Source organism: Ambystoma mexicanum, chromosome 4p, assembly GCF_040938575.1.
Source record: "Ambystoma mexicanum isolate Mex_15411 chromosome 4p, UKY_AmexF1_1, whole genome shotgun sequence".
Taxonomy (NCBI): Eukaryota; Metazoa; Chordata; class Amphibia; order Caudata; family Ambystomatidae; genus Ambystoma; species Ambystoma mexicanum.
Window position 1 is genome coordinate 476,606,505 of NC_090927.1, and position 24,792 is coordinate 476,631,296.

At 46.9% G+C, this 24,792-nt stretch overlaps 1 protein-coding gene across 4 annotated transcripts in view; it reads left to right on the top strand.

The window, feature by feature from the left end:
• The window catches only part of KIDINS220 (kinase D interacting substrate 220), a 1,499,978-nt gene that overhangs the window by 1,413,159 nt on the left and 62,027 nt on the right, over positions 1-24,792 (top strand). For all 4 annotated transcript variants that reach the window (XM_069606010.1, XM_069606012.1, XM_069606011.1 and 1 more), the window contains one exon: positions 2,986-3,123. In XM_069606010.1, the coding sequence (XP_069462111.1) occupies positions 2,986-3,123 (138 nt within the window). The remainder of the gene's footprint in view (positions 1-2,985; positions 3,124-24,792) is intronic.

Consider the following 24,792-nt stretch of genomic DNA (forward strand, 5'->3'; position numbering starts at 1 on the left):
TCCTATACATATGAAAAGTGACCTCAAAGTCGTTCCTGACTTTTTTTCATAGGTATCTAAGAAATGTACTTCTTTTACGTGTATGTGTACAGTCATATTAAAGATGCACATTCATTCTGCTCATGTATAATATATTGATAAGGCTCACAATTGTATGGTATTTATTTTTACATTGTTTCCGCCTATACTTTTCCATATTTAGTTTATTTATTTCTGTATTTATCCACATTTATTCCATATTTTACCAAAAACATGTTGCAACTGGTATTTTTACACATTTATTCAAATGAAATGTTTATAGCTAGAAAAAACAAATAAGTTTGTGTGCCTCAAATCAAACTGCATTCTTATTTTGAAAAAAATAAATGGCTAATCATGTGACTGCTGCTGACCTGAGACACTTCCCTGCGCAAATTTAAACAATTTCAAATGGGATACCCCTTAATTGTTGTGCACTCATCAAGCTGCTAGTTTGCTAAATTATTGGCCTGCAAGGCATGACTACATCCAGAAACGGCCATCCTCACTGATGAAGCCCAATGAGGCTGAAACATGTCTGGGGATGCTTGCAGTCTCGTGCAGAACAGATGTGACCAAGCAGTTCGAGCTGGACTGCCCCTTTTCGGGTGTGACCAAGCCTGATTTGCAGATGGTCTTTCCCCTTTTGTAATGGTATATTATGTGGTTGTGTACAGCACACTGCTTCCACTTGCGTGGCCTCTTGGTGCCCTGGTGGATCTGCATTGGAAGGAGGGTTGGGGTGTTTGTTTGTGTGATTTAGAGGGAGAAAAGCAAGAGCATTGATGTACTGCTGACAGCATCAGTTTGAAAAATACTGCTCACTGAGCGTTGGTGCACTTTTGGGTGGTAGCCGACATGTGGTGTTGGGGTATGATTGTGCATGGGTGCTTGTGATTGGTTTAATGTTGGGTGTTGGGAAGTGTGTGGTGTACAGTTTATGGTCCAATAGAGATAGGGTTATGTTTAGTTTAGAGTTTAATGAGGCGATGAAGAATATAAAGGTTATACTATGGTTAGTTAAGTGCAACACATTCCCCTTCCCCTAAAAACCATCCAAGTGTGACACATTTCCAACCCCTAAAAATCCACCTACGTGCGACACATTTCCTACCCCCAAAATACATCTAAGTGCCAGACATGGATAACTTCCAATAATTCTATCGGGCTCTCTAGGAGGTGAAGCTGGTAATCTACACAGTATTATAATATGCTGGTGGTAATGGTGAAGTGGCAGGATTTTAATTTAGCACAGTAATGGCCGTGTTAATCGCCCGTGCCATCTTACCTTAGTTGTAGCTGTAGGGTGCTTTGTAAGTCGTCCATGGGCGAACAGGGGCAAACGGGGACGGACATGTCCATAACGGAGCTCCCCTTTGCCTCTCTCCCTTGGCCTGCTGCCAAAGCTTCCTCTGCTAAGAAGGCAGCTTTCGAGGGAGGCCAGGCAATCACAGGGAGGAGACAAGAGGTTTGGAGGGACAGGGGAGGGGTCTGGGTGGGAAACCACATACGGGTAGCGGGTTGGGTACAGGAAAAAGGGGAAATAAAGAAGGTGAAAAATGAAGGGAGGGCAGAGGGGGCACTTACCTATGCCAGGACAGAGCAGCAGGACCCGCTTTCACGGCAAATGATATGGCAAGAGGACCACTGCAGCTTGTGCATCTCTTGCTTATCAATGGCTTGGCAGGCAAAGAGCGAAGGTCTGGAGGTTGACGCAGAGCAATCCGAGAGGTTAAGATTAATTCTAAACCTTCTTCCAATCACCTCTTTTGTTTTGCGTAATCACTCCGAGTCGGATGGGTGTGCCCAGATGTGGGCCCCATGCCTGCTGAGCCTAAAGACCCAAGCTACTCCTCACTGATGTGGCCCAATGAGGGGAAACATGTATGGGGATGCTTGTGGTCTCGTGCAGAAGGGACATGACGAAGCAGTTTCGGTTGGACTGTCCCTTTTGGGGTGGGACAAAGCCTGATTTGCATATGGTCTTTCCCTTTTAGTAATGGCTTGACAGGCGAAGAACGGTGGTCTGGAAGGTTGCCCAGAGCAATGCCATAGGTTCAGATTAATTCAAACCCACTGGCCATCACCACTTTTGTTCTGCAAGGCATGGCTGACAGCATGAGGATCCAAGCAAGGACACCTGTTTTTCTCTTTTTTCTCTTTTTATATATAAATGCAGATGGAAATCATATTGATTTCTGTCTGTATTTATACAAATCATTAAAAACAGAATAGAGGGACCATTATAGGTAGATATTCATACCTCAAAATAAGGCAGGTGCATGTTCAAAAGTTTTGCCGGTGCAGAAGATCTACGTGCATGTCAAACATCTTGAAAATCAAAGAGGTCCATTTTTAGATATTCACGCCGAAAATGTTATTAATTTAACTTGGAAAAATCCCCTTGCTAAGAGCTGTTCAAAACATGTTTTAGGTATGATGCACCCCTTTCTGTAAGCCCATTGTGAAACATATCCACATGGCATGGTCTGTGCGCTCAGATCCTCGGAGCAGGGCTGTCATAATGTACTACCGTTTCTCATTTGTATGTATTTCTACCTTTTGACAGCAGTGAAGATGCGTAGTTGTGTTGTTTCGAGGTGTTATTCCTGTAAAACAACCTAGTCGAATAATGCCTCTGCTGCAGAAGTTGGTGTGCAATCTGCAAGTCATGTTTGCATTCTCCCGTCCCTCTGATGTCAACAAAGATATGTTGATGAATAGTGAAGATACAAGTTAAGCTCCAAGAACAGTGAAAACACTAAATAAAAATGCTATTAATATTACTGGTGTGGTACTAATTCAGCAGTTTTGAAAAGTGAAACTTATCATGACATTGAAATGTAATGTCCTTTAGGTGTATCGTTTTCAATTAATATTGCTGTAGTACACTTAAGGGTGTTCTACCTCACCATCTTGCATTGAGAATGTGCCATGCTCTCTGACATCACTTTTTTACTCATGCAGGGAGCTGGTGCTTCCACAGGAGGACCTCAAGTGGCATCACTGAATTCAATGAATGTGGATGCGGTCTGTGATAAGCTGAAACAAATAGAAGGGCTGGACCAGAGCATGTTGGCTCAGTACACGGCAACTATACGCAAGGTAAACCTACATTATGTACGCATGTGAGGTTGTGGGTTGGTTTTAATATCTATTATATTGAGACGTAGAAGTCATTATTGACCGCTATTGGACAAATCAGAATGTTTGACATGCATGCAGTCAATAGCATGTGTTATTGACTGCATTGTAATCATTCTGATTCCAGAAGAAGAGGGAACAGAAATTATGTCTCTGCATTAAAGAAACAGCCATGCAATTTCCCTGAATATTTTTCAACTTGTCACTCCATCTTTCCAGGTATCTTTTTTCATTGCACCCTCAATATGACAGAAAACATCCAATTGAAAGCTAAAACATGGAAAAATGCTTTCACTTTCGTATTTAGAAACCATTTACTTTTACATTTCCCTCGGTGCCTGCTGATGTTAACTCCATTCCAATTCAAATAAACATAACAACCATATAAGGACACTTGTTTTTTAAATACTATACATTAAAACCATATTTAATTCTCAAATGGGCTTTGTCCTTCTACTTTATTCACTATTAAACTAGGATTTTTACTTCACCACTACAACAACCCCAAAACCTGTTTTGCTCTTACCACGAAGTGCTAATAACCTTATAGACCCTAGAAGGGGTCATTATCACTTGGGATAGGGACCCTTCTCCACTCATTCTACAAGGATTGAAACGTGAACTGTTCAGTATTACTGATTGTTGGCTTTTTAAAAATGTTCTGTGACTGTCACCAGTCACGTCACAAGGTAGCCCTATCAAAAATATAGTATTCAGACCAGTTGTGACTTGGCCATGGTTGTGTTTAAATGATTTACTACAAATACAAATGGAGGGCAGAAAATGTTTGTGGGTCTGTAGATCCACTGAACATGTGGCCTGAGAAATCCAAATCAGACCCTATTTTGAAATGTTTTTTTTTACACGTTTCTAATGGACTCCTTTTTCCCACAGATTCCTCATCTTTGATATCTATCTCCCAGCCACATTGCAGCTCTTTGTAGGCCCCTGATGCCTCTGCATTTGACAGGACCTTGAGGCCAAAGTACATAGAGGTGCCATTCCCGTGACCTTGTTTTTTTCCCCACACACTCTGCTTACTTTAGAAACACTGCTCATTCAAATCCTGTGCTTTTCGTTATTCAACGAGATGCCAAATCCAGGGAAGTCCTCCGGATTCAAGCCATGCGTCGACTCCAGTCGCCAAATGTCCATTTCCGGATACAGACCACATCTGACTTCATTGTCTCTGTGAAGGTCACAACACGCAGGACTGCGCATCATGTCAATTGATGCACCCTTGGGCGCTTCCAGAACAAGAGGTAAAGCTGTTCACTTTACTGTTCACTTTACTCGACCAAGAGAGAGGTGCAAACAAACCCATTTGAGGTCGGCGGGTGTGAACCAGAGCACAGAGGAAAGGTCTCCTGTCTGAAATAAGAAAAAGAAGCACCACTGCAAAAGATCAAGATCTCCAGGTGTTTTTTTAAGGGACCACCCTGATTCGTCATCGGCAAAGAGGAGCCACCACTCCAGAGAGGTCCCAGAGGAGCAAACTCTGCATGTACCTTTCCCATCCCCATACTCTATGCTTGGTGGGGGGGGGCTTTCAGGCAGAAGATGCTGGACATCTTCACCAAGGACCATGCACCTCTGTGCCTGGTGGTCTCGACCATGACTGCTTTGGCTATGGCCAAGCCCGCGGATCCCACCGCACTCCGAGAATCTGGCAGGGTCTCCACAGGTAGACGAGACAAGGTCCCATCCAAAGGTCACAATGTTCCGTCTTCAGATGTCGGTTGTCTTTCCTCAACTCACCCTTACACTGCCCGGTGGACACTGCCAGTATCGTAAGCGACTTTGTCCCACTCACCAGAAGAACATACATGTCACATTTAGAGGACATTTATGATGAAGGAGATGCCGTCTCTTTCGAACCGGAAACACTCCATCCAAGGGAAGCCAGAGAATTCCCAGAGGAGTTTTATGGGGAACAGGTGGACCTAGTGGATCTTGCAGCTTACTTGCAGGAGGCAGGTGGACTGGAAACCTTGCTGGATGTCGATATGCTCATGCTCCTAGCTTGGGCAAGCCACAGGCTACTTTTCAGCACCTGATGGCAAAGGTGGTTGACATCTTGAAGTTGTTTGCCCCTTCATGGCCTAAGGTTCAGTACGATCTAACAGTCATCCTGAACGAGGGTCCAAAAAAGGAGAAGCTATTGCCTTTCAATCAGTAGAGGGGCCAGCTCTGGCGCTTTGGGCTAAGCCAGCCTCACTGCTCACTGTTGACCAGGACCTGGCTAAAAAGCACAGGCTGGCACCTTCAGAACCCATGTTTCTCTCTGCCCATGCATCACCGGAAAGTTTGGTGGATCAGTTTGCAACTGCGAACCTAAAGAAAACATCTTTTCCATCCTTGCCCCCTGACAGGGAGAGCAAGGGACTTGACGCATGAGGAAGGTCGATTTACGGCCCTTTGAACCTGGGTCTGCAGTGTATGAATGCCTTTTGTGCCTAGCCAAGTTCTCCTTCGGGCTGTGGTCAGTTATTGCAGAGGCTGCAGAGCACATACCCGAGTCATGATGGTTTTAAGGCTCCAATGAGGGATGGCATAGAAGCTTCCAGCCAGATCCTTCAGTCAGGACTGGATACTGCAGACTGTGTGGCCAGAACAATGACCACCAGCACAAGGTTTTTTTTTTGGACATTGAGTTTAGCACCAAACATTAAAGAAAGATGTCTGGACATGCCCATTGATGTCATTAGCCTATTCGGCACTAAGGATGATGAGTCCTTGCAAATGTTTTAGATCTCAAAAGGAACCGCAAAGTATCTGGAGCTGTTAGTCTGGCAACAGTGGCCAGCAAGCCTTGCGGGCAGGGGAATTTGCCCCTTCGCCTCCTATGCTCAAATCAGATGAGGGTCGGGCCCCGTCTGGCAAACAAGGACAGCATCGTCCCTAAAAGGGTAGGGACAGAGCTGCGTCCAGATTAGGTGCCTCCACCTCCCCTGTACCCTCCAAAGCCCCTGGCACGAAGCCTCTCTGAAGTGGACTTCCGCCATCAGACCCCTGTGGGATGTCCTAATTTGTCAAGAAATGGATGATTACCACTTCTCATTCCTGGGCCCCACAGGTCATCCACCAGGGTTACTGCCTCCCTTTTGCTCTTCTCCCTACAGACCATCTTCTGAGTCACCAATCTTTGCCTATGCAACACCTCCTGCTGGAGGAGATCCGTCAGCTTCTGGCAAAAGGGGCCATAGAACCAGTACTTGCTCAGAATGAGGCAGGGTTTGGTATTCAACCTATTTTCTGGTGCAGAAAAAGGATGGAGGTCTGATACCCAACCTTGGATCTGCGGCTTCTTAACTTATACTTACACAAGGACAAGTTTAAGATGTTCACCCTGGCCCAGGTTCTTCAGGCCCTGGAACTGAAGGATTGGCTGGTCTCTGTGGATCGCAAGGATGCTTACTTCCATGTGACCATCCACTGGAGGTGCAGGAAGTACCTCGGGTTCAAAGAGGGTAACTGTCACTGCCAGTTCAAGGTCCTCCGGTTCAGACTTTTTTCAGCACCCAGGGTTTTCACCAAGCTGCTATCGGTGGCGGCAGCTCACCTCAGAAGGGAAGGCATTTGGATATTTCCCTGTCTTTCCAGACATGGCACTGGTACATCTGTACCCGACATGCAGCCTATTGCACATCTTGGACTTCTCCCTGAACTTCAAATAGTCTCAGGTTCCGTCCTCTATGTCCCTCCGATTTACTGGAGCACTCTTGGATACTCTCCTGGGCTGGGCTTTCCACCCCGAGGACAGAGTGGCGAGCATCTGTAAGATGACCCAAGCATTTCAACCACAGGAAAAGGCTTTTCTGTGCCTCCTGGGCCTTATGGCCTCCTGCATCCATGTGGTGCCAGAGGCTCGGCTACGCATGAGGTCACTACAGTTGTTTCTGAGTTCACAATGCTCTGTTTCAGGGACAGACATCGGACCTTCTTCAGATCTCAACCTGAATATGTGGAGACCTGCAGTGGTTGTCCCTGAAAGACAACGGTCTGAGAGGGGTATTGTTTCTACAACCTTGGCCCCAAGTGCCGGATGCATGCCTGAAAGGTGAGGGCGCTCACCTCAAAGACCTTACGGTGAGTGGCTTGTGGTCCGCATCAGAGTGCCAAGAGCACATCACTTTGCCGGATTTATGAGCGATCAGGCTGGCCCTAGTCGCTTTCCTCCTCTCTGTGAGAGGCAAAACAGTGTTAATCCTGACTGGCAACACTGTAGTCAGGCATTACCTCAACAAGCGGGGTGGTGTGGGCTCCTTGCCCCTGTGCAGAGTGCCGTATAAATATATATTAATTTGTTCCTATGTGAGGGAGAGCTGGTGGGTGTGAGTGTTTTAGAAGTGGGGATTGTTGAGGCAAAGGAAATTCCAGGGAGAGCAGTTGAAAGTTGGAGGAGGAGAGGTGGAGCTTGTGGGGGCACTGTAAACGCTACTTATTTATTTGTTCTACAAATAAACATACTGTTAAGGATCACAGGTGTTTTTGGAGCACATTGGTGATGAGCAGCGCGTAGAGTGCCTCACTCTGCCGGCTTTAAGCTTCGGCGGTCCACCGACATTCGGGTCATCGCGCCCGGCGCATATCCTGAGAAGGGAAGGAGTCTGAGCCCCTGTGCCAAAATATAATACATGAGAGGTGAGGCACAGCGCAAGTGCTTGCACCAGCGAAGATATTGGAGTAAGGGACCCCTGAGCCTGTTATACGAGCAGACGTTTAATGGTAACTAGCATATGTCCTACTATTGCTAGTCGACAAAGAAGTAGGAGGTTGGTTGTGGCTGGCGCTGTGACAGGTGTGCATCTGCCTGTCGAAAGGCAACGAGAAGCTTGCATGATACAAGAGAGGTTTATCACTCGCAATAAAGAGGGGTGTACAGAGATTGAACAAAGATTGCACAAGACTGCATTTACACTTGAGCTGTAAAGGGAGGTTTACTATTAACAACGTTCTCTACAAGTATTTCTGGAGATGGCCTTGCAAAGTGTACCAGGACGTTCCCTGGGCATTCGGTAGTAAGACTTTAGTAAACTATTGCAGTGGTTTGTAGATCCCAACTCTTAGTATCAGTCTATACTTGCTCAGGACCTTGGTAGATGGGCAGAGCAGTCAGGCTCATCTTAAGAGGAAGATATGAGTTGTAGGTAAGAACACTGAATCTTAGCTAAACAGGCACAACAAAGAAGCACTTACACTTATAGTTATATAAAAAGTATATATTTATTATATTTACTCCAAAATCACTTTAAATACTTCAGACTTTTACGGTGGAAGACTTAGGAATACTTGATAATACACTTAAAAGGGCACTTTAACATTTGTGTGTTTTCGCAGTTACGTTTGTAGCAATGTTAGAAAGGGAAAAGACAATGTTATCGTATTCTCAGTTGTTGCGCACTCATGCGGTTTTCAACGGTTTATACGGTAGTACATTTACTCTGCAAACGCATATAGTAAAGTCACTTAAAGGGAGGAAAATGGTTAGTGTAGCATGAGCTCAGTTCAAGGTTCTAGAGACAGTTTCTTCGCCTATTAAGTCTTTTTTAAGTCCAAAAATGCAACCCTAAAGGCAGTTCAGAGAGGGCTTGAAGTCTGGACAATTAGCGAATAGTGACGTTCCTGTGGATTTCTTCTAGTGTTTAGAGTTATTGAAGCAGAAAGTAAACAACTAACAAAGGAGACCTTAAAACGGACTTGAAAAGGGGGCACAAGCAGCGGCTTGTGTCAGGTCAGAGGGGGTTGTCCTGGACACCTTTACATGCACTCCAACGCTCTGGAGAGACTTCTTGGAATCAGGTCAACCATACTTTTCCCCACTGTTCCTTGGGTTAGAAGATGATGTTTGTGCTAGATGCTCTGCAATGTTGCAGCTCTGGACTCCCCCTCTGGATTTCTTGGTCTGATGACTGAAGGCAGGACAATGGACAGGATCTCTCAGCGGCAGTCTCGAAGGAGGACCTGTGGTACGACTTTCAGCAACTTCTTGGTTCACTCTCCGGTTTTGTCACCTTTTCTGCAGCACCAACAAAGGACACAGATTGCCCAGTCAATTTTCTTCGCTTCCTGCAGTCTCACACTCTGGTCAGAGGGTTTGGGTGAGTTGGATCGGATCTCTGGAGTGTCCTTACGGGTTCAGCAAAGATTTGGATGGATTCGGCCTTTCCACGATTATGCACTTGATTCGAAATGTGCAACAGATCTCCTGGTTTTGAGGTTCCGCAGCTCTGGAAGCTCTTAGAACCTCAGGAGATGGCTAGTTTCAAAGTTGTCTTTGGGACTGGTTGTTCCCACCAGCCAAAGGTAAATAGTCGTTCTCTTCGGATTTCCTGTGTCACATAAAAAACAGGGTCAGGACAGCAGTGGTCGCTTCACTGTGTTGCAAAGGGTCTGCATGAGTCTCTGGTTGTCTTCTTCTTCGGTTACTTCTGTTTCCAGTGATCGACTTGCTTTTCACTCCAGAAGCCTCACCTTTTATACAGTTCCAGCACACACACTCCTCTGCAATCTCTCTCAGCATTTTACAGAAAGGGCCGTTTGGCTGTCCAATCGGGAAAGCCAAGACCCTGTGTGGGAGCTGGACCTATTCAGGCATTCTGGCAGACAAAGGACAGGTGGGGTGGAAAACTCCTCCTATACTTCCTGCCTGCCCAGACACTGTGGAGCCTAGGCGGGGATACCGACTGGTTCATGCCAAAGGCAAAACACACTCACTGACCTCCCACACTCAGAATGGTAGAAGAAGGGCTGTCAAAGAACAACCACGCTAGTAATGGCGAAAGAAAGATTGAAGGCCCCAAGTTGGTACTTGGGATTGTGCACTACCAGGGCTATGGACATATCCTGCGGTATAAAAATACACAATAGTTGGTAGAACACGTCCACTGATACAAGCCATAACTAGCTGATTGTCTATGTGACTAAACAGTCACAGGAGCAGAGGGGGGAGATACTAGGTGTCCCTTTGGCACTGAAGGTGGTGTGTGCGCCAGTCTCTCAGTTTTGGGAGGGATTCTAAGTATCTTCTTAAGAAGTGTAGTTACTTGAGGATAAGGAAAAATAATCTTAAACGAGGGCCCTAAGGGTCCCCAGCAACACTGCTCATAAGGAGCTGTGAGCTGTAGTAGTAAAACACACATTAAGAGCTATCAAACAGACAGACTCCATAGTACCGATAGAATACAAAGAATAGAGTTCCAAAAGACAGAGCCCAAAAGAATGAATGAATGACAGGGAAAAGTCTCCACTCATTCAGGATCGAAAGAATAAGTTCCTGAAGTCCAGCAAAAGGTGCTGGGGGTCTCACTAGGAGGGGGGGATGAGGCATAAGCATGACAAATCTCCCTAACACTTTCCTAGTGCATTTCCTTGGTTATGAGGAGCAACAGATTTAAGACACTTACTAGAAGTATCGGATGACACATATAATGTAGACATCAGTGAGCTAGAAACAGCTTTACTGAAGTTGGACCTCCACTGCATTCCCAAAGCTAGTGCCATATTAGAGCGTTATAATTGTGGCATCCCTGTGTAGGAGGCAGAGGAAACAGTTTAAGAATAATACTATCCCTAGTGTGACGTCCCCTGTACCCATGGTCCTTCATGCTTTGAGGTCCCTCAGATTGTTTTTTTCTGCCATCATAGATGGACGCTTGTCGTGGAGTTCTCTTCAACCTCATCGCCGTTTATCATTACCAATTAACGATAGTTTTTCTTACTATACTTTATATTCACTGACTGTCAAGACCATCCGACAGCGGTGAAGAAAAGAAACGACCGTTGAAGACTTCCGTCGACAAATCCGTTCTGGCCTTGGAAGGCCGCTTCTTCGGGCTTCTCCCTCACAGTAGGGAGAGGGGGAGGGGGGAGGACATTTTAGAACATATATACCCCTTTTTGTACACTACACTTGCCTAGCTGCCGTGTCTTTCCGTTATGGATAGGACTCCTTTTAAATTGTGTCTTAAGTGCAATAAAAAAGTTCCCTTGGGTCGACAAACACCTTGTATATAACCTTTGTCTCCCTCCGGACCACGTCTAAGGTAGACTCTTCAAACCCAAGACATTGAAGGACTGCTTAACTAAACGCTGGGCCCAACACTCCAGACAGCTCGAGGCCATGGAAGTGGAGGGGACCTTCACCGAAGGCAGCAATGCTGCAGTATCCAATGGTGAAGGCGACAAGGTTACTCCGGTTTCCCACGCTTAGGCCCCCAACCCCAACAGACAGGCCGGCGGCCTTGTTACGGGGACGACACCCGGCAGTGGAAGCGCTCTCACTACCCCTTCCAACAAACACACAACCCACGGCTGAGACTGACACACGTGTCGAGCAAACGGCAGCGCACAACCTCTAGGGAGAGGTCTGTTGAATCGCTGTCCTATGGGCACTCCAGATCGAGATCACCACATGATAGGCCCCGACTGTCGAAAGACGGAACAGACATTGTGGATAAAAACATTGCTGAAGGTCGCGAGTCAGCTGACGAGACTTCGGAGCTGAGTGTAGCCGTGATTCGACTTTCTGCGTCAATAGTGGTAACAAAAACCATACAGGCGGGACTAGCCCATTTAGTTAAAAAGCACATCCCAGAATTCCTTGTTAAATCAAAGAAGTCTAAGAAGAGTTCTTCTAAGACCCCTAGAGATAAATCACAAAAGGATAGCTTCCCTCACAAGAGTAAGGAACCTCAGGTACAGGATTCCCTGCCTTCAGCCTTAAAGAAAAAGGCAACATCTTCTACTGTAGTTCCACCTACCCCAGAAGATTTAGGTTTCACACCTCAACCAATGGTCATTCCTAGTTCTGCCCAATGGTCAGCTGAAGATATAAATAGGGTCATGAGAAGAATGTCCTTCATGGCAAATTTTTACGAAAAAGACCCTAACTACTTCACAAGTTTTCATTCCAACACCCCCGCCCCAACAACAGTGGCCTCTGGGTCTCAGAACTCTGTTCAACCCCCTGCTAAGAGGTCTCGCCCCGGTGAGCTAGAACAAGATCCCACAGTCAGTGACCTATATGACCCAGACACTGATCCTGAAGACCTCTATAGCCAGGAAGCCGTAGACCCTTATTATGGGGATAGTGAGGACGGTGAGGGTAAAGACATGTACAACATCGACTCCCCAGTTGATACGGACCACCCCTGTTGTAGGCTCACCCATAGATAATCAGCCTCTTCTGAATGAGGTACTTATCAAAGCGGCTGAACATTTCCAAATATCTACTCAAGAGGATCCACAGGACAAGGATTTTGTTGACGAAATCTTGGGAGATAAAAAAGCTATAACTCAGTTTATTCCCCTACTAAAGTCTGTCCAGCGGAAGGTACAACCTCGCTAGAAGCACCAAATCCGACGCGGGCGGTGAACCATCGCATAAAGAAACTGTTAGACCTGCACCATCAGACCCGCTGTACATTAGGGGGCAGCTAAAGCTTGACTCGCTCGTTGTTACTACAAGGAAAAGAGCAGGTTCTCCCCTAGCCTCCTCTGAGGCCCATCCAGACAAAGAAAGTAAGAGGCCCTACGCAATGTGCAGGAAGGTGGCCTCTTCCGCTGCATTCCAGAACAGGATAGCTAATAACGCTACTTTATTAGCTAGTTACAACTGTCATAAATAGGATGAGGTCTCAGCTTTACTCTCATCAGCCCCCGAACCCCTCAAGACTCAATTAGCACTGCTGGCTGCAGAAGGAAGGCCAGTTTCAAGCTGCTTGCAAATAAGCAGTCTTAACGCCGCAGACCACGCCGGCAGAATCATAGCTGAGGGAACCATTATTAAGCATCACGCTTGGTTATGCCAATCTGGGTTTAAGCCAGAGACGCAGGCCACTCCCATTAACATGACCATCGAGCCCAATGTACTCTTTGGCAAGGCCGTAGAGGACGCCTTGAAGACAGCCAAGGAAGAATATGATACATTAAAATCATTGGGACAATTGACGAATAAACCACCGGGCCAAAGGGGAAACAGCAATTTTCGTCGCTCACGCAGACAATTTTCTCAGAGGCGTTCCAGTTATAACCAAAATCAGGGAACAGCACGGGGGAACAATCAAGGCCAAGCCGCTCAGAATTACCGGAGAGGACCGCTCAGATCACGCGTACTCCACTTCAGAAACCGTGACATCCTGCTTCAGGTGCCCTCCCATGCCTCTACAGTAGGAGGGCGCATTTCCAACTTCACCCAAGCATGGGAAGGACTCCCCTCTGACAGATGGGTGCTGTCCACCGTAGCGGGCAGATATTGTATAGAGCTCCTCAAACGACCCCCGGAATCAACCCCCACGCCAGAAAACCCACTCCAAAGAAGACCAGCTCATACTACTTGAGGAAATCGCCATGTTGTTCCAAAAGGACGCCATAGAAATGGTCCCGGCCCACCAGGTAAACAAGGGTATTTATTCAACTTACCAAAGAAAGATCTAACAATGCGCCCAGTATTAGATTTACGCCCTGCAAACAAATATGTCAAGCCACAAAGGTTCTGCATGACGCTCTACTAAAAAAGGGGGATTACATGGCAACACTGGCTATGAAAGATGCCTATTTTCATATTTCGATGTTCCCAGCGCACAGAAGATTCTTCCGTTTCAAGATAGCAAACTAACACTACCAATTAAAAGTGCTGCCCTTCGGAATAGCTTCTGCTCCAAGGGTATTCACGAAGGTACTGGCAGTGGTGGCAGCACACCTGCGCAGGGAGGCAATCCCAGTGTATCCTTACCTGGACCACTGATTGATTACCCTAATTTGCAGGCAAAACATTCAAACAACTACCAACCTTCTCTTTCAATTGGGCTTTTCCATCAACGAGAAAAAATCAAGCCTAGTGCCAAGCACAACCAAACAGTTCCTAGGAGCTGTTATAAACGCAGAAGAGGGGTTGGTCTTTCCGTCGGAGGAAAGAGTCCAAAACATGTTACTGCAAATACCGCATTATCAAGCTGGCCACCAGATAAGCGTACGCAAAGCAATGCGTTTGAAAGGCATGATGGCATCTTGCAATTATCTGGCTACCTCACGCGCGCCTGCGCATACGACCCATGCAGGAGTGGTTAGCGAAACATGGTCTCAGACAAGTGGTCAGTGGGATGATCTAGTGGTCGTTTCGCCATCACTAGTACAAAATCTTCACTTGTGGACAAGAGAAAATCTGTTGAAGGGGAAACCCTTCCACGATCCGCAAGATAAGTGATTGTCACGACAGATGCCTCACTCGCCGGGTGGGGGGCACATTACCTTCATCACACAGCTCAGGGTCTGTGGTCTCATGCGGTGGCACAGAACCACATCAATCTGCTGGAACTACTGGCGGTATTCAAGGCCCTTCAAGCATTCGAGTTTCACCTAGCGAACCTAGGAAATTTGGAAATGGGCACTCAAACGGAAAATATTCCTATCGTCACCACACGCTCCAGGGGAACTCCACTCTCTGGCAGAATCCCACCAGCTCAGCTGAGGTAAAACTCCACACACTAGACGTAAGGAGAGCGGTCCTTTACTATGTAAACAAGACCAGACTGCTAAGAAAAACAGGCTAACTGTTTGTCTCCATAGCAGCAGACAGAGAAGGAGACTGCATTTCCAAGAATGCCATCTCCAGATGGATAGTCAGATGTATACAATTGTGCTATTCATTATCAAACAAAACACTGCCTTTCACGCCTAGAGCTCACTCCACAAGGAGCACAGGGGCCACTCTGGCTTTCATTGCAAATGTCCCTCTAGACAGCATTTGCAAAGTAGCTACATGAAGCTCAATACACACTTTCACTCAGCATGACTGTATTGACACTCATTCCAAGACAGATAGACAGGTGGGACAAGCAGTTCTAAGACATCTGTTCACCCACAAACCTTCTCACGACCCACCACCTTCTCCTAACACTTCCTCGCTAATCTATGCACGGCATGTGATCTAAGCAGATTCCACAAGCCTCAGAAGGGATACATTACTCACCGTAATCGTATTTCTGATGCTTGTATCTGCTAAGATTCACATGCGCCCACCCTTCCTCCCCTCGGAGAGAAGGTGCATGGATGCTTATGAGCTTGTCTGATCCGTATCTGCTTGGATACAACTGTACTCGCGCTACACTTCATGCTACCTCATGTCAAAAAAATAAAAATCTGAGGGACCTCGACGCGTGAAGGACCATGGGTACAGTGGACGTCACACTAGGGATAGTATTACTGGCACGCCCTGTCGACGTCCCTTTTCGAATTTCAAAAAAACAACTGTAATACTCGGCAGCTTCCACTAGATGTCGGCCTATGCACAGTATGTGAATCCAAGCAGATACAAGCATCAGAAATAAGATTACGGTGAGTAATGTATGCCATATATTTGTTCCTGCATGAGGGAGAAATGTGGATTGTTGGGACAAAGGAAATTAAAGTTGGAGCATTTGAAGGTTGTGGAAGGAGAGGTGGAGCTTGATGGGGTGCTTTCCATGCTACATATGTATTTGCTCTCCTACAAATAAACTTATCATGAAGGATCACAGGTGTCTCTGGAGCCTTCTTCACACAGGGAAGCAATGCTTTTGTCATTTTGAGCACGAGAGCAGACCATGTCTCTGATGCCGGCACATCTGGCCGGCAAGGTCGAACATATTGGCGGATGCACTGAGCAGACAGTCTTCGACCTCCCAAGAGTGGGAGCTCTACCATGAAGTTCTGGAGGAGATTTTCTCCCATTAGTGTACTCCTTCAGTGGATCTCTTCGCTTTCGGTGTGGACAGGAAATGCAAGTGGTTTTGCTCCAGTGAATTCCCTAGGCAGGGAGCTCTGGGGGTCACATTGACAGTCAAATGGAACTTCGACTGCTCTATGCTTTTCTGTTGATCCCTGCCATACCGCTGGTTCCCAGGAGGCTATGCCTGTTCGTGTCCGCGATTATCTTGATCTCTCTGGACTTGTCTTAGAAAACGTGATACCCGGAGTTGCTGGACATGGCCATCAGAGCAGGACTCCCTTTTCACGATCGCCACAGTTATGCAATTCCTGAGGGATCTTTCTAATGTTTCCAATACCCAAGTTTGTTGTACCGGCATAGGATTTAAATGTAGTGTTGACATTTCTTATGAGCGCTCTAGTTGAGCTCCTTCATTCCTGCTAATTAAGATTGCCCATCCTTAAGGTAGTTTTCCTGGTCGCCATCCCTTCCGCTAGATGTGTGAGTGCTCTACAGGCATTGTTAGTTAAACCTCCCTACATGATTTTTGCCAAGAAGAAGTTAACTTTGAGAGCTAGACCCTGCTTTCTTCCGAAAGTGGTCTTGGATTTCCATCTCACTCAGAAGATCCGTCTTCCTGTCATTTTTCGTCAGCCGTATTCTTCCAAGTCAGAGGAGCGATTCCATTGGCTGGAACCAGTGCATATCATCGGCTTTTATGTCTCCAGGACGAAAGAGGCCAGGAAGAATGACCAGCTTTTCATTGGTAATGCTCTTGTCCAAGCAGACTAAACATACCCTGACAAGTTGGATCATTATCTGTATCTCGGAATGCAATGTTCTGGCTGGTAAGGATGTTCCTGAGGATCTCTGGGCTCATTCCACCAGAGGACTGGCTTCCACCACTGCTCTGCAACGTGGACTCACTATTCTTGACATTTGTCCGGCATCAACGTGGGCTTCCTTGCACTAATTTGCAAAGCAATACTGATTGGATTTTCCTTCTCTTCAATTGTGTAGACTGTGCTAGATCTTGCTAAAGCTGTACTTCTTGACCATTTATCCCCATCTAGCCTGCGTATCTTGCTTTTCGTAGTATCTGCTCTTTTTGAGTGTAGGAGGATACGGCTGCCAGGACGTCGCTTGGTCTTGCCCCCGGTTCGGTTGATCTTTTTTGTCCCACTCAGTGCAGTCTGTCTAGATTTATCTGCGGTTCCGTGTCATCCACTAGTACTTCTGTAAAGAATTGGGTGACTGTTCCCTGCAGGACTTTGTCCTCTATTGATTCCAGTAAGTTTTTAATTCTGATGTTGGATCTGCTCTATCTGTTTTCCAAATCCTCGCATTGGAGTACGAGGTTGAGCCAGTTCAAGGACCTCGTCTGATTTTTGTGTCCTCCTCTACTCCTTAGACAATTTTTTCTAGTGTATCAGTCCTCTCTTCCAGTTTTGCAATGTCAGTCTTCATCTCGTCGAGGGACTGCTTCATGTCTTCTTTTAGTGTCTGGAATTGTCCCTGTACAACGAGTAGAAATTGGCTCTGAAATTCCTTGAAGCAATTTTGCATGTCCTCTTTGGTCATTGAGTTGTCCCCCATGTCTTGCCGTTCTGTATTGTGTGCTTCTTGCGTGAATTCCCCCCTTCTTGCCGTGGTCGTATCATCCGCACTCCAAAGTTGCTTCAAGCTTCTGTTCTGTTTCCATTGCGGGGGGATTGAGCTGGGGTCGTGGTTCTTGCTCTAGACTTTGACATCAATGCTGGCATATTGGTCCTTGCGCTGTTCCCCTTATGTTTCTCTCTGATCTTTATTTACATGCTTGGTCGTGTTCAGTTTAGGGTCCGGTATGTTTCCCTTCACTGTTTCCTCTGTGTGCATTGAGACCTCGCTAGAGCTGTGCCCTCTCCTCTTATTGTCGTGAAAGTTGTGCGTCTCTCCTGGGGTTGGAGAGGGTATCCGTCCCTTCTTCGCCGGGGGTAGTTTCCCTTCTGGACGCTGATCCCACGGGTCCCAACAATGGTGGTATGTATCCCACCATCTACACCTTTTCCAATGTCGGGCTCTTTCCGCTACAAGTCAGCCCAGGGGGGTATATGCCCCAATGCAAAGTTCTATTATTTATCCCTTGAAGGATCAGTTGTTTTCCTGTGGCGTTGGCAGCATGGCTGTGGGTTTACCGATCTTGATTTACGCCCTGTCCCCAAGTATAGCTCCCCCTGTGTTGGTCTGTCCTACCTTGGGGTTCTGTTGATGGTTGGGCTAATGTTTTGTTTTCAGCCCCTGTGCCTGTTTTATGCTTGCCTCATTGGTTCCCTTTTGGCTGGGCCTCTGTCTCTGGTGCTAGTGGATGAGGCCCTATGGGTGGGTGTATGCTGTGTCCCCGTTTGATTTGAGGATAGTTGCCCCTGGGTTAATAGCAGGTGGGAGGGCATGCGCTTCTTTCTAGATTAACTACCCTGTACTTGTGCGGGCTGCACCCGCTCTACGGGTCTGTTAGCTATTGATATAGTTGCTGGCAGGAACGTAGCGTGCGACTCAGTGTTGCTGGCGCGTATTATCTGGGGTAGGTGTGCAGGGGTCCTCCGGGCGTGCGGTGTACTCACTGCGTTCTAGTGTTTTGATGTGCCTGCCGATACTGGGTCCATTACGGTCTGTCCTACGCTGGTTATCCCTCTTTATCTTTGTCCTCTGGGACTGCGGACGGTTACCGGCGGCTGCAGGGTTCGCTGTTGAGTCCTGCGTTACTTATGGTGGCTGTTCACCGCGTTGTAGCCATGGGGGAGTTCTGGATGGATACCTCTTCAGAGTTTTCCTCGGGGGGCCTCCTCCTGCTGTTTCCCACGGGGGGGCCACAGCCCGCCCTCCCTCCCTCACTGCCACGAGCTGCTGTTACCCCTGCATGTTGCTTGCTGACTTTGTGGATCTTGGATAGGTTTAAGGGGGTGAGTCGGGACCACTCTTCTGGCACCTGCTCTCCTCCTCCCCTGCCGTGGTCTTGCTGCCCCTTCTGCCCTCCAGAGGGTCTTGCCAATTCATGTACCTTAAAGGCCCTCTTTACCTTTACCACATGTAAAAAGGCAAAGTAAAGAGATTTTGCTTGAGGCTGATGGGCACTTAATGAAGGTCAGAAGACAAGTCACAAGCCTGAAAGAAGAAGAAGAAAAACACTGCAAAAATTCCCGCTCACCGAGCAGTTCCTTTCGTCACCACTATTCTTACTGTACTCTACGAAGTAAAGGAGTCATCGCTTCAAGGACTCCCAGGAGGCAGCCCACAGGTACTATTTCCTTTAGGTTAAAGATGCTTGACATCTTTTGTAAGGCCTCAGTGCCAATCGCTTTGGCCCTGGTAGTGCCATCAGGACCCCACAAAGAACTGCAACGTTACGCCTAAGGGCTCAGTTCTGACTCCTTTGGCCGAAGATCGATCCCAGTACCTATACGCTACCCCTTCAGGTGTCGAGGTCTTGCGCTGGCACCAGTTCCCTCAACTTCAACATGATCATGCTGGAGCTCCTCACGAACATGCCCCACTTCCTATGGGGATATTTATGTCAAAGGTGAGCCAAGTATTTGAGTAAGGGTACACCATTCCCTTTGGGATGGAAACACTGTCCCGGAAAGGAAATTTGCAGAGGAGTTCTACAGTCAAGGAGAGGATGTGTTTGAGCTGGCTTCTGGGCTACAGGATTTCAGTGGCCTGGACACTTCTTCAGAGTTGGATATACTACTGGTACCAAGACTGTGTAGATTCCAGGCCTCTTTCCAATTCCCCATGACCAAAGTGGTTGGCACCCTAGGGTTAACAGCCCCAGCCCGACAAAAAGTTCAATTTGAATTGATCGATATCTTGGATGGATGGGCCCAAGGAGAAGATCTTACTGCCCTTCAATGTGGCAGTTGAAGCCACAGTGCTGTCCGCCTCGTAGAAACCTGCCTCTTTTCCTCCCATAGATGTCTGTGACACCCTTTCTTTTTGCTATTGTTTGTTTACTGACCTGACTTCTTGGAAGTAAGGCAAGCCCTCACCTTTATTTCTTAGTTTTTTCTCACTTTTATGGCGAAACTGATTAGTCCGTAAGGCTATTAGCAAAAGGAGTCTGTCTCCATTGGTGGATTTTTTGTCTTTTTAAAGCTGCAAATCACTTTATAGTGAAGTGTGGTTAGAATAATTTGTATCCTTATAAATTTTCTTTTTGTAACTTTGTGGTTACAGTTACAATGTGTGCAGAGTGGGCTGCTGGCAGCGGATATTTTTGAACCATGCTTTTGACTGTTTACTTGTTCACTTTTGCATTTTACCGCATAATGCATAAAGGGTACTTTCCTGCATTGTATCTTTCATAGATTGACATACTGTTTGAATATTTAAATACTCCCTGGAACAGCTCTAAACCATTACAGTGTTATGGTGCACAGTCTCTTGGACGGTTCCTTCCGATTCATCTATTTGCCCTTCCGTCGCCTAGTTTGTTTACATTTTAAAACTGCCACTTTAGTGCTCTGGGGTAATTTTTGGGTCATATTGCCCACAGCCAATTTAGGACTTCCTTAGCTCCACCCCCAGTGGCCATAATCAGATTTTGTACCGTACATTCAGTGTTGGGAGTCCTCAAAAAATCTCAATTTCTTCGATGATTTTTCCACTATTTATGAATTTCTTCAGATATTTATCACCTTCGCAATACCAGGAACATCCTCTGCCTGTCACCGGTTTTGTTCTAGCTTCCCAGTTCCTCCGGAGATATTGTTTCGATATCCTCTCATTGAGGCCATGGACTGGTCACCTAAAGAACGTCTAAGTGGAGGATCTCCACGATGACTGCCTCTACTCGTTATCCTGACCACAAGGTCGGCGAGTGTTCCATTGGTCAGTCGTTCTCCAACAAGACCCTTTGAGACCATCACCAGAGGTTAGGGACAGGTCTAGACGGTGGTACTGGACCCTCTGATACAGCCTCAGTCCGTAGCCATGCTTCCCTTAGGCAGAGAGGGCCCCCGGAGCACTCCTCTTCATCCAAGAGATCAAGGTCCCACAATGACTCTTCCCATAGGAAAAGAGCAAAAAGGGGTAATTGAACCCATGCTCAAGGTGTCTGCATCATTTTGATTGTCTGCGGTCCCATCTGTGACTATTTCATCCACAAAGACTAATTTGGCTACAAAACACCTGTGGGCGTCCAATACTGATCTGCTCTTATCTACCTAGAAGCACTTGTCCACTGCTGGCCGGTCAACAACCTCTTCTGCTATGACCCAGTCGACAACTCACAAGCAGACAAAACTCTCTGGTCAGTTGATTTTCCTGTAAACGCCAATTCCAACGACTTTGTGGACAATGGCTATAGTGCACCAAACTCCATTGATCTCTTTCACCACTACAACTACCTTCTCTACGACAAAGGTGCACTTCTTCTTGTCGACGGCTTCACAAGTCGTCTTTCTACCTGAGGTTTCTGCTTTTGCACTTTCTGCACTACCAATGCCTACAGATACCCATCCACAGTTTATGCTGGCCCCGTACGTACGTACGTCCCTGCTGTCCCGGGGCCTACGATAATTCCAACTGAGGACATATTGCGAACCTGCCAGTGAGGCAGTGTTTCATCATGTTGGTGTCTTCTCCGACTACGGGCCCCACATTGATGACACTCAAGTGGAGTTTTTATCATCTGCTCCAGCTGGAGTTTCTACTAATATGTTGTTCCCAAGGGTACTCTCTGCTCCTGGTGGGCCATCTCCAAGGCTAGGTCCCACTCAACAGGAGCCCTGCAACCTCTCCTGGGAAATCCTATTCACACTGCAAACTTTGGTGTCTTAGTTGCAGCATAGGCTTCCTGCCCCTTCGGATCCTCCATTTCAGGAACCCTGATGGGCCTGATGCCTGCTCCTCCACTTCTGTTTGGGCACCCGTCATGGGCAAACAAACCTGTGCTTCCTCCTCCTGCCACCCTTATGGATATTGATTTAGAGGATGACATCTCCCAAGGTGCGTGCCTACCCAAACTAATACCTCGGATGAGTTGGATAATGTCGTGCCAGAGACGATGAACCAGAGCAACCTCCTAGTCTTAACTCTACTCCTGTTGAAATTGGCTACTTCTACGTCCTTACATCCAGTCATGCCAAATTGTTTGATCTCATCCCAGAAGATCAAAAGAAGGAAGGCTTCTTGTACCAGCGACGAGAGCAAACGGGAAAGTCTGTGGTTGCCATACCTGTCCTTGACGATATTTGGGAAGATGGTATTCTGACCACGAGAAATACTTCTGCCCCTCTAAAAAAGGACAGATTTGAGAAGAAATACAAGGCTCTTTACTCAGTGCCTAGGTGTCTGCTAATGCAGCCCAGTCCAGGCTCTGCAGTGTCAGCAGCAGCTCAGAATATTCTGCAAATCCTTCCTCACAATGTCCAATTCCACCAGACAAGGAAGGCAACCGGCTAGACTCCTTCGAGGTGTGCACCATCTCCACCATCAAAAAGCTAGTGTGATGGGTATCCTGCAGCTCTGGTTAAACATGGGCCCAATTTTGGATGTCTTTCCGGATGACGAGATGGATGAAGCTTTTGCCCACCGTGAGGGGAAGCCACTTCTGATCACGCAATCTCAGTGGCAGGGAATATTGCAGACACCGGTTTCCAGCAGATGGGACATGGCGCTGTCCTACCCGGTCACGGTTGGCTCAAGGCCACTAACCTAGGTCCGGAGGTGCAATTGAGGGGTGGACATCCCCTTCAACGGGGAAGACCTATTCGGCAAGAACAAACTTCAAGCAATCAAGACGGACACCTCCTGCTCCCTGGCCACGCTGCAGCAACGGTGTCAGACCTTTCGGTCTAGAAAGGCACATTTTTCAAGGACATCCCGCGATTACAGGCCTTCTTACCGGTCCCAGTCCTACCGGTCCAGCACCTACCCTTCATCTCAGAGCTATAAGGGCAAGTCTCAGACCTACAGAGGGAATGTGTGCTGTCACTGCTCCTCGCACACCAGGGGCAATCCACAAAACGGGTCTGACCAGACTCTGCCCTCACCCATCCACTTTCACACACCAGTGGAAGGGCGACTGTTGAAGTTTGCCAAGGAGTAGCATTCCATACCGTAGACGAATGGGTGCTGTCGCCGATCCAGCAGGGCCACACGTTAGAGTTCATTGTGCGCCCCCCCATCCATTCCTCCCTTGTCAAAGGTTGAGAAGCCTTTGCCTTTACTCATGCAAGAAGTTCAGTCTCTCCTTCCCAAAGGGGCAATTGAAGGCACCGCCCTCTGGCAACAAGGCCAAGGAGTGTACTCTAGATACTTTCTTGTCAAGAAAAAAACAAGGTTTTAGAGATCCATTCTCGACCTACACCTCAACAAGTTCCTACTGGCTCAATCCTTTAAGATGGTAACCCTCCAGCATATTCTAACGCAGCTGCACAAAGGGGGTTTCCTGTCTCTTTTAGACCTATAGGACGCTGTGACAAACCAGGAATGAGACACTGACACAGAACTTATGGTTTTGGCCATAAACCTTTATTGATGAAAGAAAAGGAAAATTACTTTCTGTACTTGCACTAAGAGGTGTTTCCCTACCTCAAACAAAACTAAGGGTCTGTTGGATGTCAGAATATCCAAAGTAAAACATCCTGTGTCCAAAGTATTATTCTGTCCCTCAAATGTCTTAGTCCTTGAGGGATTTATAAATGGTCAGAAAGGCAAATGCGCAACTCCAACATAAATTTCCAGAAGGACAGAGTTCCTTGTTCCAGAGGGTAGTTCCCTTCCCCTGGATTTCTCTTCCCTCTGTGGTATATGCAAAGATATCATCAGTTCCTTGAGTTTTTCTTCATCTACAACACAACTGGTACATAAAACAACTTGGCTTTGTCTTTATCCTGGATACCTGATGTATTCTCCTGCCAGGTTTTCACTCCTCTTTTCTTGACCCGCAACACAAGTGGTAAACAAAAATAACTTGGCTCTAAGTCTGTCCTCTTTTTATTGTTTAACAATACAAATAATATGCAAACCAACTCGGCTGTGAGTTTGTATATTGGTAGGGTCCCTGGGGCCTACCATGTTCTCACTCCTCTTCTCATTGGTTCCACACAGCCTTTTGCTAGTCCTGATATATCCTTCTCTTCTCAGAACCCCTTTAGGTAATGGATTTTTTGTACACTGTTCAGTTTGTCCTTGCCTGTTGTGCTTCCCGACCAGGGATTTCTCACATGATACACTTGCCTGGTATACTCTCCTGCCAGGACTTACTTAAATTAACACACTTGTAACTTTGTCCTTGCCTGGTGTGTTTTCCTACCAGGACTTTCTTATGTGCACATACTTGTAACTTTACTTTGCCTGGTGTACTCTGCTTATAGGGCTTTTCTCGTGTGGGCTCTGCACACACTTCCTGTTGTGATATATTACTGTATTTATTTTATCTAATACTGTGTTGGCATGGTACACTATCCTGCCAGGGCATTTCTTAATTGTGTATTTCATACACCCACCGACTTGGAAGTCTTACTTTTCTTCTGGTTTTCCATTCAGCAAAATGCTTACTGGCGTCTCTTTCTAGTACTTTATTTGCCTTCTTAACATGGATTCGCATGTGGCATGGCTGCCAATACGCCCCAGTGTTCCTGCTTTCTTTTTGGGGACTCACCAGCTCTTGCTGGCGTACTTCCTTCTTCCCGTGGCAAGTCAGTGCCGGTCGTTCAGCATCTCGTCTCGCCACCTTCGTTCCTCGGCTTCTCTGCTTCTCACGGTTCCTGCTGGACTCTTCTGCTCTGTGTCTGGCTTCGTTCAGGTAAATGCTGTCGCTTAACAGCTGCGAATGCCCAGGAGCCCTGCGTTGGCTTCTGGCGTTCCTGCAGCATGTCTTCTTTTACGGGCAGCCTTCCTATTGTGCCTCCTTGCGCCGGATGGCTCCACAGTGCTTTCTGTTGCCCCACGGTCTCTCG